The following is a 15,899-nucleotide window of genomic DNA, read 5'->3' as shown; positions in this document are numbered from 1 at the left end:
ATAATTTGGCTTCCTCTTTTTCTATTCGAATACTCTTTATTTTTTTCTATTGCCTGATTGCCCTGTTCAGAATTTCTAATACTATGTTGAATAGGAGTGGTGAGAGAGGGTATCCTTGTCTTGTGCTGGTTTTCAAAGGGAATGCTTTCAGCTTTTGCTCATTCAGTATGATATTGACTATGGGTTTATCATAAATACCTCTTATTATTTTGAGATATGTTCTATTAACATCTAGTTTATTGAGAGTTTTTAACATGAAGGGATGTTGAATTTTCTTGAAGGCCTTTTCTGCATCTATTGAGATAATCATGTGGTTTTCGTCATTGGTTCTCTTTATGTGATGGATTACATTTATTGATTTGCCTATGTTGAGCCAGCTTTGCATCCTAGGGATGAAGCTGACTTGATTGTGGTGTATAAGCTTTTCGATATGCTGCTGGATTCAGTTTGCCAGTATTTTATTGAGGATTTTTACATCAGTGTTCATCAGGGATATTGGCCTGAAGTTTTCTTTTTTTGTTGTGTCTGCCAGGTTTTGGTATCAGGATGATGCTGGCCTCATAAAATGAGTTAGGGAGGAGTCCCTCCTTTTCAGTTGTTTGGAATAGTTTCAGAAGGAATGGTACCACCTCCTCTTTGTACCTCTGGTAGAATTTGGCTGTGAATCCATCTGGTCCTGGGCTTTTTTTGGTTGGTAGACTATTAATTACTGCCTCAATTTCAGAACTTGCTATAATCTATTCAGGGATTCAACTTCTTCCTGGTTTAGTCTTGGGAGGGTGTATGTGTCCAAGAATTTACCCATTTCTTCTAGATTTTCTAGTTTATTTTGTAGAGGTGTTTATAGTATTCTCTGATGGCCGTTTGTATTTTTGTGGGATCAGTGGTGATACCCCCTTTATCATTTTTTATTGCATCTATTTGATTCTTCCCTCTTTTCTTCTTTATTAGTCTAGCTAGTGATCTATCTATTTTGTTAATTTTTTCAAAAAACCAGCTCCTGGATTCATTGATTTTTTTGAAGGGTTTTTCATGTCTCTATCTCCTTCAGTTCCACTCTGATCTTAGTTATTTTTTGTCTTCTGCTAGCCTTTGGATTTGTTTGCTCTTGCTTCTCTAGTTCTTTTAATTGTGATGTTAGGGTGTAGATCTGAGATCTTTCCAGCTTTCTGATGTGGACATTTAGTGCTATAAATTTCCCTGTTAACACTGCTTTAGCTGTGTTCCAGAGATTCTGGGACATTGTCTCTTTGTTCTCTTTGGTTTCAAATAACTTCTTGATTTTTGCCTTAATTTTGTTACTTACCCAGGAGTCATTCAGGAGCAGGTTGTTCAATTTCCATGTAGTTGTGTGGTTTTGAGTGAGTTTCTTAATCTTGAGATCTAATTTGATTGCACTGTGGTCCGGGAGACTTTGTTATGATTTCAGTTCTTTTGCATTTGCTGAGGAGTGTTTTACTTTCAATTATGCGGTCAATTTTAGAATAAGTGCCATGTGACACTGAGAAGAATGTATCTTCTGTTGATTTGGGGTGGAGAGTTCTGTAGATGTCTATTAGGTCCATTTGATCCAGAGCTGAGTTCAAGTTCTGAATATCCTTGTTAATTTTCTGTCACATTGATCTGTCTAATATTGACAGCAGGGTGTTAAAGTTTCCCACTATGATTGTGTGGGAGTCTAAGTCTCTTTGTAGGTCTCTAAGAGCTTGTTTTATGAAACTGGGTGCTTTTGTATTGGGTGCATATATATTTAGGATAATTAGCTCTTCTCATTGAATTGATCCCTTTATCATTACGTAATGCCCTTCTTTGTCTTTTTTGATCTTTGTTGGCTTAAAGTCTGTTTTATCAGAGACTAGGATTGCAACCCCTGCTTATGTTGCTTTCCATTTGCTTGGTAAATTTTCCTCCATTCCTTTATTTTGAGCCTGTGTGTGTCTTTGCAAGTGAGATGGGTCTCCTGAATACGGCACACTGACGGGTCATGACTCTTCATCCAATTTGCCAGTCTGTGTCCAGCTATTATTTCTATGAAATAATATTTTTCCACTGTAGTCTGACTTTGCCAGGTAGTCCTCCAACAGAGCCCTTAGCCATACCCATCAAAGGTCAGAGGCTTCAAACCCTGCAGCCTATGGGCCCCCACCAAGCACTCGGTGGAGCCCTGGCCTAATTTTGGAAAGCCCTGCAGCCTAGAGCATCATCAGAGCCTCTGCCTTTGCCATTTCAAAGATTTAGTAGAAAATAGCGATCATAGAGTGAGGAGATGAGGGATCCATGATCAGAACTTTGGAGGCTTACTAGCGCACAGGTATGGTCCCGAGCACAGGCATGGGCTGATACACACAGGTGTATAGGTATTTGTCAGACAAGGCTCTGCAATCAGACCCTTTTATTTGTACATTTACTATGACAATGTCCAGGAGCCAACAGTAGAACTAATCCATTCTGATGACTTTCTGGCCCATAAGGGAAGAGACCTTGGAGCTCCCAAGGACACCATTGCAGGTGATGTTGCCCGAGATGTGGGAGGAGAAGGTGTGAACACTATTGTGCACACCACCGGGGGAAGGCCCCATAACAGTTCAACGTGACATGAAACAAAGGTGCTTGCCCCTCATCTCCATCCCTACTGTGCTGGGCCTGCAGCTGCCTCCCTGCTCCCCTCTGTGAGCCAATCTCTGCCCAGGAAGACACTATTCCCTCACACCTGCCCCAGGGCTCAACCCCAGCAGAAATATGCCCCATGGTTCCCACTGACAACCAGCAGTGTCAACCCACAGGGTGGATCTCGCCGTGTGGCCAGGCCAACTGAGCATCTTCAAACTTGTCCACAGCAGAACACATCTCTCCCTTTCCTCAAGGCCCAGAAACTGAGGTTCTCCTAACCTCATCCCTCCTTAGGTGTAGAAGTCTTTTTTTAAGTGCAAACTCCTCCTGGGATGGAGCAGAGGGCTGTCAATTCCAGAATATCTCCTAACTGCCACTGTCCCTGCTTCTGCAGTGTGCTTTGATGCAATCAATATATTTCTACTAGTTTATCTCTATGGACAAACCCACATCAGGAAAGCCCCAACTCCAGTCAGGAGCCTCACAAACCAGAACATCCACAAACAATGAACCAACACTACTAACACAACAGTGCCTACAACAACAACAAGGAAGAGGAAGGCTTCTCGAAGCCAGGCAGGGGCAGCACAATCAACACAGAGGGGTATAAAGGTTCCGACCACTCAGAGGCCTGGCACGATCACTCACTCACTCCCTCACTCACTCCCACACTCACTCACTCACGTCTCCCCCAGCTCACCTCCTCCCCACCCCAGCATGGCCACGTCTACCATGTCCGTCTGCTCCAGCACTTACTCTGACTCCTGGCAGGTGGACGCCTGCCCAGAGAGCTGCTGTGAGCCCCCCTGCTGTGCCCCCAGCTGCTGCGCCCCGGCCCCCTGCCTGACCCTGGTCTGCACCCCAGTGAGCTGTGTGTCCAGCCCCTGCTGCCAGGCGGCCTGTGAGCCCAGCCCCTGCCAATCAGGCTGCACCAGCTCCTGCACGCCCTCGTGCTGCCAGCAGTCTAGCTGCCAGCCAGCTTGCTGCACATCCTCCCCCTGCCAGCAGGCCTGCTGCGTGCCCGTCTGCTGCAAGCCAGTCTGCTGTGTGCCCGTCTGCTGCAAGCCTGTCTGCTGCAAGCCTGTCTGCTGCAAGCCCACCTGCTGTGTGCCCATCTGCTCTGGGGCTTCCTCTTCATGCTGCCAGCAGTCTAGCTGCCAGCCGGCTTGCTGCACCACCTCCTGCTGCAGACCCTCCTCCTGCGTGTCCCTCCTCTGCCGCCCCGTGTGCAGGTCCACCTACTGTGTGCCCATCCCCTCCTGCTGTGCTCCTGCCTCCACCTGCCAGCCCAGCTGCTGCCGCCCGGCCTCCTGCGTGTCCCTCCTCTGCCGCCCTGTGTGCTCCCGCCTCTCTTCCGCGTGCTGTGGCCTCTCCTCAGGCCAGAAGTCCAGCTGCTGACGGGCAGGTCCCGTTTCTCCAGAGTTGTTCCAGGGCCATCTCTGACTTCCGAAAATCCTTGCAGCCCTGAGCCCTGTCTGAGTCTCCTCTGCCCAGAGCCACTGCACCTCCAGCCAGCAATGCTGAGCTTTCATGCCGATTCCTCCAGGCATGCATCTCTCCCACACCCTCATCTCCATGCTGGCCAGCCGGTGGTCACTGTGTCCTGCCCCATGTGAGTGATCAGTCTGTCAACAAATAAAGTCACCAATGTGCCCTCTCAGAGGTCTTTTTTGCAAACCCTGTGGGAAGAACTTCAACGTGCCGCGTGGGGTAGGAGCTTTGGGACTCTGGCCTTGAGCTGCATCCAGGCTGACAGCACCAGGGGCGGAGGCAGTCCTGACTTCCCGCTGTGCTGGGTCTGCTGTTGTGGGGTTCTCCTGCCAGCCTCAGCGTCTCCAGGCTCCGGGGGTGCTTCTCTGTGAATCCCCCACACCCACCGGGCCCGGCCTCTCCCTGGGCTCAGCTCCTCCCCCTCTCTCCTTCCTCTGCCTGTCTGACCCCCACTCATCATCTTCTCACCAGCCCTCTCTTATTAAATAAAATAAATATTTCTCATTCCTGGAAGACATTTTAGAGCTGATCTCTTATTTCAAATATCTGTGTACAGTCATCCCAATGCCTGAAGTCTCTGTGGGTCCATTTCAGCTTTCTGTCATTTCCACCAGTTCTCGCTCATGGTGTCGTTTCCTTGTGTGCTTCGCTGTTTGCGGCTGAGTAACCACCCTTGTCCTTGGAAAGTATTTGTGGGCATTTTTGAGGCCTCTAAGACAGGTGTGTTTTCTTTTGCCTTATGTGAGGAACCCTCTCATGTAGCCGACAAAACCTATGGCGGCACCTGCAGCTTTGTCACCAACAGGAATGAGATGCGTGGCGTCACATTATGCCGGCGGCAAATGCTCAAAACCTCATTCTGGCCACTGCTGTTTCATAATTATGGTAGCGCGAGATGCACCTGCTGGGTCCCACCAGGCACATGCTCCCTAGGGAAGTACATGCTATCTCACCAGTTCACTTTTTCATAGTGTAACAGCAGTGTTTTCATGAAGTTGGTTTCCTTTTACTTATCTGAAAACCTCCAAAGCTTTCACGAGGTGGCCGGGAAGTTCCCTTGTGCAAAAAGGGCAAAGACCCCTGTCTTTGATTTGGGCCTGTAATCCTGTAAGTCTTTATTCCTTTTCCAGTTTCCTGTTGCAACTAGGAAGATTCTTCCTAGTGTTTTCAATTGTTTTCAGCAGGATGATGGGTCAAACAATCTCATCAACAGGTTTCCAGAACTGGAATCCCTGGAGCAACTTCTATTTTTTTTTAGGCGGAGTCTGACTCTGTTGCCCAGACTGGAGTGCAGTGGTGCGATCTCGGCTCACTGCAACCTCCACCTCCCAGATTCAAGGGATTCTCCTGCCTCTCCTCCTGAGTAGCTGGGATTACAGGCGCAGGCCACCATGCCCAGCTAATTTTTTTGTATTTTTAGTAGAGACGGGGTTTCACCATCTTGGCCAGGCTGGTCTTGAACTTCTGACCTTATGATCCACCCGCCTCAGCCTCCCAAAGTGCTGGGATTACAGGCATGAGCCACTGCACCCAGTCTTTTGGGTTTTTTTTGTTGTTGTTGTTGTTGTTGTTTTTGAGAGCGGGTATCACTCTGTTGCCAGGCTAGAGTGCAGTGGAGCAATCTCCGCTCAGTACAACTTCTGCCTCCCGGGTTCAAGCTATTCTTCTCCCTCAGCCTCCTGAATAGCTAGGACTACAGGTGTGCACCACCACGCCTGGCTAATTTTTGTATTTTTAGTAGAGACTGGGTTTCACCACATTGGCCAGGCTGGTCTTGAACTCCTGACATCGCGATCTGCCTGCCTTGGCCTCCCAAAGCGCTGGGATTACAAGCCTGAGCCACCGTGCCCGGCACGACTTCTTAATTCTTAAGAATAACTGGAAATTTTCTGTAACCTTCCCCTGTTGTTCACAAGGATTCCTTAATTCTCGAGTAGGTCTTTTCCTTTGAACCGCTGTATCTATTAACTTGTCCCAGCAGTCATTTATTCCTTTGCAGTTTTGATGGCATGTCTGTGCAAATGCAATACACAGTTGGAAGTCCCTGTCCGAGTGTCACAGGCTTCCAGGACGGAAGGACACAGGCCCCTTGTCACTGTCATTTTCCTTTGCAAGCTCCCAGCCCAGCCACCAGGACAAGGGGAGCAGGCACGGCAGGAAGGGCTGTCCCCAGACCTCTCTGTCCTGGGTCTGATCAGTAGCCCAGAGCAAGGCTGCCTTGCCCTGAGCCCCAGGACTGTGTGTGTGCAGCCTCTACCCTGCTTGTGAAGGCGGGGGTGGGATGTGTGTGTGGCCGGGGTGGGGGACTCACCACACAAGGACTGGGAGGGGACTTCTCACACTAGGGCTCCCAGATCCTGGTGCCCTTCACCGCCCATCTCCCACAGCGCTTGGCCAGCTGGCCTAGCCAAGTGCCCATGTCTCCCCACGGGGTGGGACTCTGTCAGGGAACACGGTTTCTGCATCTTCAGAGAGTCCTGAGCCAGGCTGCCCTCCCTTTGGCTCATCCTGTGGGATGTGGGGGCCCTGCTAGTGCGGGAGTCCCCATTTCTAGGCTGTGTGCGTCACCCCTTCGGGAGGATGGGAGAGGAGGCTCTGTGTAGGCCCCCGCAGCCGTCGGACCTGGGAGACGTCTCTTTTCCCTCCCGTTACTGTTTAATGGTGACATTAGTTACCTTATTTCGGTTTTTATTTTATAAACCGTTTTGGGAAATGTTCTCATCTAATAGGAAACATCAGGAGCAATTTCCTTTCCTTTCCAACTGGCTGTTTCGCTCCTCATCCTCACGTTTTCATGGTCTTCTCTGCTTTTGACGTTTCTGCCTGTTTCGGTCGCTTTTCCGTCTTTAGGATATCCACCACGGTTTGTTTTTTCTCTTCTACTTTTATTTGCTGTTTTGAAAAATATACATTCTGATATTCAGAGAAGGACTGTGTGGTAGATAGAGCTCCCTCTCCCCTCTCCCCTCTCCCCTCTCCCCTCTCCCCTCTCCCCTCTCCCCTCTCCCCTCTCCCCTCTCCCCTCTCCCCTCTCCCCTCCCCCCTCCCCCGTCTCCCCTCTCCCCTCTCCCCTCTCCCCTCTTTCCACGGTCTCCCTCTGATGCCGAGCCGAAGCTGGACGGTACTGCTGCCATCTCAGCTCACTGCAACCTCCCTGCCCGATTCTCCTGCCTCAGCCTGCCGAGTGCCTGCGATTGCAGGCGTGCGCCGCCACGCCTGACTGGTTTTCGTATTTTTTTGGTGGAGACGGGGTTTCGATGTGTCAGCTGGGCTGGTCTCCAGCTCCTAACCGCGAGTGATCCGCCAGCCTCGGCCTCCCGAGGTGCCGGGATTGCAGACGGAGTCTCGTTAACTCAGTGCTCAATGGCGCCCAGGCTGGAGTGCAGTGGCGTGATCTCGGCTCGCTACAACCACCTCCCAGCCGCCTGCCTTGGCCTCCCTAAGTGCCGAGATTGCAGCCTCTGCCTGGCAGCCACCCCGTCTGGGAAGTGAGGAGCGTCTCCGCCTGACCGCCCATCGTCTGGGATGTGAGGAGCCCCTCTGCCTGGCTGCCCAGTCTGGAAAGTGAGGAGCATCTCTGCCCGGCCGCCATCACATCTGGGAAGTGAGGAGCGTCTCTGCCCGGCCGCCATCACATCTGGGAAGTGAGGAGCGTCTCTGCCCGGCCGCCCATCGTCTGAGATGTGGGGAGCACCTCTGCCCTGCCGCCCCGTCCGGGATGTGAGGAGTGTCTCTGCCCGGCCGCCCTGTCTGAGAAGTGAGGAGACCCTCTGCCTGGCAACCGCCCCGTCTGAGAAGTGAGGAGCCCCTCCGCCCGGCAGCCACCCCGTCTGAGAAGTGAGGAGCGTCCTCCCTCCTCGTCTGGGAGGGAGGTGGGGGGGTCAGCCCCCCGCCTGGCCAGCCGCCCCGTCCGGGAGGTGAGGGGCGCCTCTGCCCGGCTGCCCCTACCGGGAAGTGAGGAGCCCCTCTGCCCGGCCAGCCGCCTCGTCCGGGAGGGAGGTGGGGGGGTCAGCCCCCCGCCTGGCCAGCCGCCCCGTCCGGGAGGCGAGGGGTGCCTCTGCCCGGCCGCCCCTACTGGGAAGTGAGGAGCCCCTCTGCCCGGCCAGCCGCCCCGTCCGGGAGGGAGGTGGGGGGGTCAGCCCCCCTCCCGGCCAGCCGCCCCATCCGGGAGGGAGGTGGGGGGATCAGCCCCCCGCCTGGCCAGCCGCCCCGTCCGGGAGGGAGGTGGGGGGATCAGCCCCCTGCCCGGCCAGCCGCCCTGTCCAGGAGGTGGGGGGGGCGCCTCTGCCCAGCCGCCCCTACTGGGAAGTGAGGAGCCCCTCTGCCCGGCCAGCCGCTCTGTCTGGGAGGGAGGTGGGGGGGTCAGCCCCCAGCCCGGCCAGCCACCCCGTCCGGGAGGGAGGTGGGGGGGTTAGCCCCCCGCCTGGCCAGCCGCCCCATCCGGGAGGTGAGGGGCGCCTCTGCCCGGCCGCCCCTTCTGGGAAGTGAGGAGCCCCTCTGCCTGGCCAGCCGCCCCATCCGGGAGGGAGGTGGGGGGGTCAGCCCCCCGCCCGGCCAGCCGCCCCGTCCGGGAGGGAGGTGGGGGGGTCAGCCCCCCGCCCGGCCAGCCGCCCCGTCCGGGAGGGAGGTGGGGGGTCAGCCCCCCGCCCGGCCAGCCGCCCCGTCCGGGAGGGAGGTGGGGGGGTCAGCCCCCCGCCCGGCCAGCCGCCCCGTCCGGGAGGGAGGTGGGGGGGTCAGCCCCCCGCCCGGCCAGCCGCCCCGTCCGGGAGGGAGGTGGGGGGGTCAGCCCCCCGCCCGGCCAGCCGCCCCGTCCGGGAGGGAGGTGGGGGGTCAGCCCCCCGCCCGGCCAGCCGCCCCGTCCGGGAGGGAGGTGGGGGGGTCAGCCCCCCGCCCGGCCAGCCGCCCCGTCCGGGAGGGAGGTGGGGGGATCAGCCCCCCGCCCGGCCAGCCGCCCTGTCCGGGAGGTGAGGGGCGCCTCTGCCCGGCCGCCCCTACAGGGAAGTGAGGAGCCCCTCTGCCCGGCCAGCCGCCCCCTCCGGGAGGGAGGTGGGGGGGTCAGCCCCCCGCCGGGCCAGCCGCCCCGTTGGGGAAGTGAGGGGCACCTCTGCCTGGCCGCCCCTACTGGGAAGTGAGGAGCCCCTCTGCCCGGCCAGCCGCCCTGTCCGGGAGGGAGGTGGGGGGTCAGCCCCCCGCCCGGCCAGCCGCCCCGTCCGGGAGGGAGGTGGGGGGAGTCAGCCCCCCGCCCGGCCAGCCGCCCCGTCCGGGAGGTGAGGGGCGCTTCTGCCCGGCCGCCCCTACTGGGAAGTGAGGAGCTCCTCTGCCCGGCCACCACCCCATCTGGGAGGTGTACTCAACAGCTCATTGAGAACGGGCCATGAAGACAATGGCGGTTTTGTGGAATAGAAAGGGGGGAAAGGTGGGGAAAAGATTGAGAAATCGGATGGTTGCTGTGTCTGTGTAGAAAGAGGTAGACATGGGAGACTTTTCATTTTGTTCTGTACTAAGAAAAATTCTTCTGCCTTGGGATCCTGTTGATCTGTGACCTTACCCCCAACCCTGTGCTCTCTGAAACATGTGCTGTATCCACTCAGGGTTGAATGGATTAAGGGCGGTGCAAGATGTGCTTTGTTAAACAGATGCTTGAAGGCAGCATGTTCGTTAAGAGTCATCACCACTCCTTAATCTCAAGTACCCGGGGACACAAACACTGCGGAAGGCCGCAGGGTCCTCTGCCTAGGAAAACCAGAGAACTTTGTTCACTTGTTTATCTGCTGACCTTCCCTCCACTATTGTCCTGTGACCCTGCCAAATCCCCCTCTGCGAGAAACACCCAAGAATGATCAATAAAAAAGAAAAAAATATATATATATACATTCTGTTTTTAATTGTACTAATAAATAGCTTTTAAGTTTACCTTTATGTTTATTTTTTAACTATTAAAGTGAGGAATGGAACCGCAATTGGAGAATTTCTATTTAAAACAGAATTAATCTTGCTCTCCTCAACATCAGCCCATGGGTCCACCCCCACCCGCTTCTCAGTCTTTCTCGTTTGATTGAAAACAACATACAGCATATTCCAGTAGAAACAGAACCGCACATACAATCCTAAATATTATAACAGCCACATTGAAAGAGGGCAGAAGGAACAGGTGCAATTAATTTAACAATAGATCTTATTTAACCCGGTACATCCAGAATGTTACCATTTCAACAAGTGGCATGAGCCACATTTCAAGCACTCAAGAGCCACGTGTGGTTAGCGGCCTCTCACATTAGCATGCAGTAAAGTATTAAAATATTATCATTGCTATTCAATTAGGATGTAGAATATGCATCTGTTGTATGCATCTGTTATAAAATATGTGAAATTTGCATTTGCAGTTATAACTGAGCACATTGGTTATCTGGACCTAGGTCAGTGTCTTCCTGTCTTTGTATCTGGGCCAGCCCTTTGATACCCCAGCTTCTATGTTCTGGAGCTCTTGTCTTTGCTTCTTCTCTGTCACAGTCAGTTGGGGCTGCTATAACAAATTGCTGTGGACTGGAGGGTCTTGAGCAGCAGGCATTTCTTTCTCCCAGTTCTGGAAGCTGGAAGTCCAGGATCACTCAGGGTGCCACATGGTGGTGCTCTGGAGAGGGCTCTCTTCCTGGTCTACAGACAGCCACCTTCTTGCTGTCCTCACATGGCCCAGATAATCTCTCCAGGGTTTCTTCTTTAAAGGGCACAAATCCCATTTTTGAGGGCTCCACCCTCCTGACCTAATTACCTCCCAAAGGCCCCACCTCTTAATACCATCATATTGGAATTAGGGTCTCAACATATGAATTTTGGGAGGATACAAACATTCCATCCATAACAATCACTTTGCCATTTGTCATATTTCCTTAAGTATTTTTTCCAAGAGGGATACCTGGGTGGAGTACTTCCTAAGCTCTTGCTTTTGTGAAAATACATCGCTGTTATCTTTATTTGAGAAAGATGTAATAATTTGAAAAAAGGAAAATTAGAGCCTTAGTCCACCAAAGATTGCCCTGGAAGCCCTGAGGATATTGCCATACCCTGGTTAGTGGGACAGGGGTCTGAGGTCAGCCTGATGCAGTTCATTTCCAGATCGTGTATTATTCGTCTTGCCTGTGAGAGGCCTGTTCTTAGGTCTTCTACAATGAAAAACTTGTCAATGCATGTCTAGGGTGGCCTGATTTTCTTGAAATTCATTAAGTTCTTCTACTCCAGTACACACACCTCTGTCCATTCAGCCCAGAATACTTGATCCTCAATTATTTCTTTGATTATTACTTTGATCTTATTTTTTTTTCTCCCTAGCAATTGAATTTTCATGTTTTGTCTCAGCTAAATATACACTCTGTTTGTTATCTTTTCTCTCATTATATTTGTGAGTTTTATCCTTTACCTCGGCGTTTGGAAGAACTCATGTTTGGACTTAAAATTGAATTGATTCTCTGTGGTATTAGTTTTGCTCTTCTGCTTCTGATGTGAATTTTTAATCCAGCTGTTTGGTATTAAATTTGGTATTGAAGACTTGCTGTCTTTCATTTTCAACATTTTTTTTTTTTTTAGAATCGGAGACTCACTGGTTGAGAACGTAGATCCTATGTACAGACCGGCTGGCTTCTAGTCCTGGTTCTGTCACTGTTTTCTGTGTGACTTTGAGCAGATTGCTCAACCTCTCTGCTGAAGCTTCCGTGTCTGTCCATAGTAACTTCGACAAGAAGTTAATGCCAAAATTCAGTGAATTAATAGATGCCAAGTGCTTGGAATGCTGCCTGGCGTAGCCACATGCTCCGACCTCGCCAGCTTCATCATCAGTGCTACTAGGGGGTCATTTTCTAAGATCAGCGAAGCTGTCACTACAGTCACGTGCTATAACTTGGGGCTCCAGGTCTGTGGGACCCTCCCCCTCATACCCCATTAGGGAACGCAGCTGCCTTGGCTTCCCTTCGGCTCTCACCCTGGCTCCCGGTGCTGACTGCCCTGAGTCTTCAGATGAGAGGCTCTTGTCGGGAGCTGAGTCTTCACAGACATCACCCCTGAGAGGTCGGAGGGGCTTGTTTGACAACAGCCATGGAGGACGGAGTGACTGGCACGTGCTGGAGGCCCCAGGTTCAGATGGAATTTCCATCACAATGGCGAGGCAGGTGTGCAGGGAGGGGCTGTTGGGGGCTGTGAGTTTATCCCACGTCCAGCTGGTGCACATGGCCAGTGACAGTCACAATGGCAGTGACTCAGATCTTTAGGTGGACAATTGTGTCACCTGCGAATAACAGAGGTTCACGTCTCATTTCTATTTCTCGGCTTGCTGCCTCGACTGGCCCTGTAGGACAACAGAGAAAGGTCCTGGTGACCAGGGGCCTGCTCACCTCCTGCTACGCTATGACAGGAGAGCTTCCAGTGAGCCTCCCTAGCGCTATAGGCTTTCTGGGCCACCACGAAAGCCCGTCCCAGGCTGCCGTAGCCTCATCCCCAGCTGAAAGAGGCTGGAAGGACACTGGGAGATGTTGCTGGTTCCTGGTGAGAACCAGCTTCAGGCCGTGCTGGGCTCAGGCCCCGAGACAGAGGAGCTCACCTGTGACGGTCCCTGCCCCGGGGTAAGGGCCTGTCCTGCCTGATGACCTCCCAAGCACAGGCTGGCTTTGCCCACTCCAAGTGTCCTTCACTCTCCAGTGACCCTCATTCCACATCCACCTCCTCAAGGCAGAGGCCCCTCCCCACCCCCAGGCCCGGATCTGCACCCACCACTCTCAGGACACCTGACCAGGGCTCCAGGGGACAACAGTCCAGACCCAAAGGCCAGTCCCCAAACCTTGTCCTCCTAATGAGCTGACTGTCCAGAGGCCTTGCCAGAACATTCCATCTCCTTCTCAGAGGAGGGGAGGTCCTCCCTGTCCTCCTGCTCTTGGCAGACATCAGGATCTCAGAAGATCCCAGAGCCCGCCAGGGAGCGCTGTCCTCAAGCGTCTTTTCCCAACACAGGCACCTCCGTCCTGGCTCTCCCAATCACAGCCACGCCAGCCCACCCCGTGAGGTCCCTGCAGACAGAGGCTGGGCCTCCCCCAGGCTGAGGGCCCACGCTGGGCACAGTCACGGGACCTGCCAGGTGGAAGTCACCAGGTCAGCCCCAGAGAGGCCACACCTTCCCTCCTGGTGTTCCCGGGGGACAGGCTCAGCCAGGGGTGCCAGTCCTGCCCAGGACCAGCCGAGTGTTAGGAGCAGAGTGAGGACAAGTCATGGCAAAGGAAGCAGAAATAATGAGGGTCCTCCCGGCTCCAAACACCAACACGGAAGAGGAGGGCGTTGCTGAGTCTCCCGCTGGGAAAACACAGGCCCTGGGCATATAAAAGCCCCAGCAGCCAACAGGCTCACACACACACTCACTCACACACACACACACTCACTCACACACTCACTCACACACCTCCCCCAGCTCACCTCCTCCCCACTCCAGCATGGCCGCCTCCACCATGTCCATCTGCTCCAGCGCCTGCACCAACTCCTGGCAGGTGGACGACTGCCCAGAGAGCTGCTGTGAGCCCCCCTGCGGCACCCCCAGCTGCTGTGCCCCAGCCCCCTGCCTGACCCTGGTCTGCACCCCAGTGAGCTGTGTGTCCAGCCCCTGCTGCCAGGCGGCCTGTGAGCCCAGCCCCTGCCAATCAGGCTGCACCAGCTCCTGCACGCCCTCGTGCTGCCAGCAGTCTAGCTGCCAGCCGGCTTGCTGCACCTCCTCCCCCTGCCAGCAGGCCTGCTGCATGCCCGTCTGCTGCAAGCCTGTGTGCTGTGTGCCCGTCTGCTGTGGGCCTTCTTCATGCTGCCAGCAGTCTAGCTGCCAGCCAGCTTGCTGTGCCTCTTCCTCCTGCCAGCAGTCCTGTCGTGTGCCTGTCTGCTGCAAACCTGTGTGCTGCGTGCCCACCTGCTCTGAGTCATCCTCTTCATGCTGCCAGCAGTCTAGCTGCCAGCCGGCTTGCTGCACCTCCTCCCCCTGTCAGCAGTCCTGCTGTGTGTCCGTCTGCTGCAAGCCTGTCTGCTGCAAGTCCATCTGCTGTGTGCCTGTTTGCTCTGGGGCTTCCTCTCCATGCTGCCAGCAGTGTAGCTGCCAGCCAGCTTGCTGCACCTCCTCCTGCTGCAGACCCTCCTCCTCTGTGTCCCTCCTCTGCCGCCCTGTGTGCAGGCCCGCCTGCTGTGTGCCCATCCCCTCCTGCTGTGCCCCTGCCTCCTCCTGCCAACCCAGCTGCTGCTGTGCAGCCTCCTGCGTGTCCCTCCTCTGCCGCCCCGTGTGCTCCCACCCAGCCTCCTGCAGCTTTTCCTCAGGCCAAAAGTCTAGCTGCTGATGGTCATGTCCCCCAGGGCCAGCCGGGCTCAGGCCCCACCTCCCTGCCAGTCCTTGGACCTCCCAGCCCACCCAGCCTCAGCACAGCTCAACACAGAAGGAGCAGCCCCAGCCACAGCCGCCCAGCCCCGGGGTCTCAGATGCTCACTGGCTCCTCTCTGACCTCCCCCCGGGCGGGCGAGCCCTGGCTGCTCTTCATGGTGCTTCCTGGCTGCAGACCACAACCCTCTGCTGGTCGCTGGTCGCTGGTCGGGGATGGGCCCTCCTGACCTGGGTCTCATCCCCAGCAGTGTCACCCTCTGCCTCTGAGCACCAATAAAGCGTCTGCGGCCCCAGCTGACTCCGTGCTGACTCTCCGCACCCAGGGTGGGAGGGGGCAGAGTGGGGCCTGGCCTGGCTCTGGGGGGCTGGGCCCCGTGGATCTCTTTACACCCCCAGCTGGGGGCCCCGGGGGGCTCTTGTGTGACACCTGGAAGCTCCTGTCCACCTCGTGGCACGTTCTGCTGTCCGGCTCCCCTCCCAGGTCCTGTGGGGCCCAAAAGCCTTGTTCACTGGCTGAGTCCCACAGACACCACATGACTTAGGCCAACGCCCCACTCACTGTGGGTAGAAGCAGCTCCTTCCCATGGCAAGGGTTGGGGCTGTCCCAGGGGGTGGCAGGCCCCAGCTGTGCTGGGAGGTGGGACACGGCGGGAGACTTGGGCTCCAGCTGTCCCTGCGCTCAGGGAGTTCCACTCAGGGACAGCTTGGGCATCCTGGCCTCCTGCGCACACTCACATACAATCAGGGACGCCCTCTGTTCCTGCACCAGGCTTACAGCTGGGATGCAGAGCAGAGAACAGAGACGCGGCCTCCAGAGCTCCCTGTGCTGGGCTGGGTGGGCGGAGGGCCGGTGGGAACAGCAAGGCCCCAAAGGCAGAGGAAGTCCAGGACAGCATGGGGACACATGCAGACCAGAGGGCGAGAGAAACACATGGACGCACAGGTCCAGATGCAGCCAGATGTGGTTTCAAACAGGATTGAGCAAATCTGAGAATAGACTCCTAGAAATGCAAATGCAGGCAAGGGATGCTGGCGAGGTATGGCCGTCACCACGCTGCCCGCAAGAGGCCCTGAGTCTTTACTTCTCCACAGCTATACTATCACAATGCGGGGGGCACACATTTTTTTTTTTTTTTGCCGGGTTGATTTTAAAAACTATTTTCTCATGGTTTTCTTCAGCAAGGTGTGCAGCGTTCCAAAGTGTGGACACGCCACACTTGGTGTCTGCAACGCCAGGTGGATGGCCCTGAGTGTCTCTCCAGTTGTTCATTATTGCAAACGATACCTCTTGTGAGATATGGCAAGGTTTCTCTTCAGACAGCCTGAGCAGTCCTTTAGTGTTTCATTCCCAGTACCCCTCCCCATGTCTTTCTTCTTTCCTTCTTTCTGCTTTTCCTACACGCCCAGGCAT

General features: G+C 54.7%; 2 protein-coding genes across 2 annotated transcripts in view; both read left to right on the top strand.

Annotated features, from left to right (window-relative positions):
* Positions 1-15,899, top strand: part of TSPEAR (thrombospondin type laminin G domain and EAR repeats) — a 214,484-nt gene that overhangs the window by 148,649 nt on the left and 49,936 nt on the right. The gene's annotated exons all lie outside the window — the stretch shown is intronic.
* LOC117977362 (keratin-associated protein 10-1) lies at positions 3,328-14,505 on the top strand. Its single transcript, XM_063601404.1, is given in 2 exon segments — positions 3,328-4,015; positions 13,717-14,505. Coding segments are annotated over 2 exon segments (1,419 nt in total). The 3' UTR covers positions 14,448-14,505.

This window comes from Pan paniscus, chromosome 22 (genome assembly GCF_029289425.2).
Source record: "Pan paniscus chromosome 22, NHGRI_mPanPan1-v2.0_pri, whole genome shotgun sequence".
Classification (NCBI taxonomy): Eukaryota; Metazoa; Chordata; class Mammalia; order Primates; family Hominidae; genus Pan; species Pan paniscus.
This window is presented reverse-complemented; position numbering and strand designations above follow the sequence as displayed.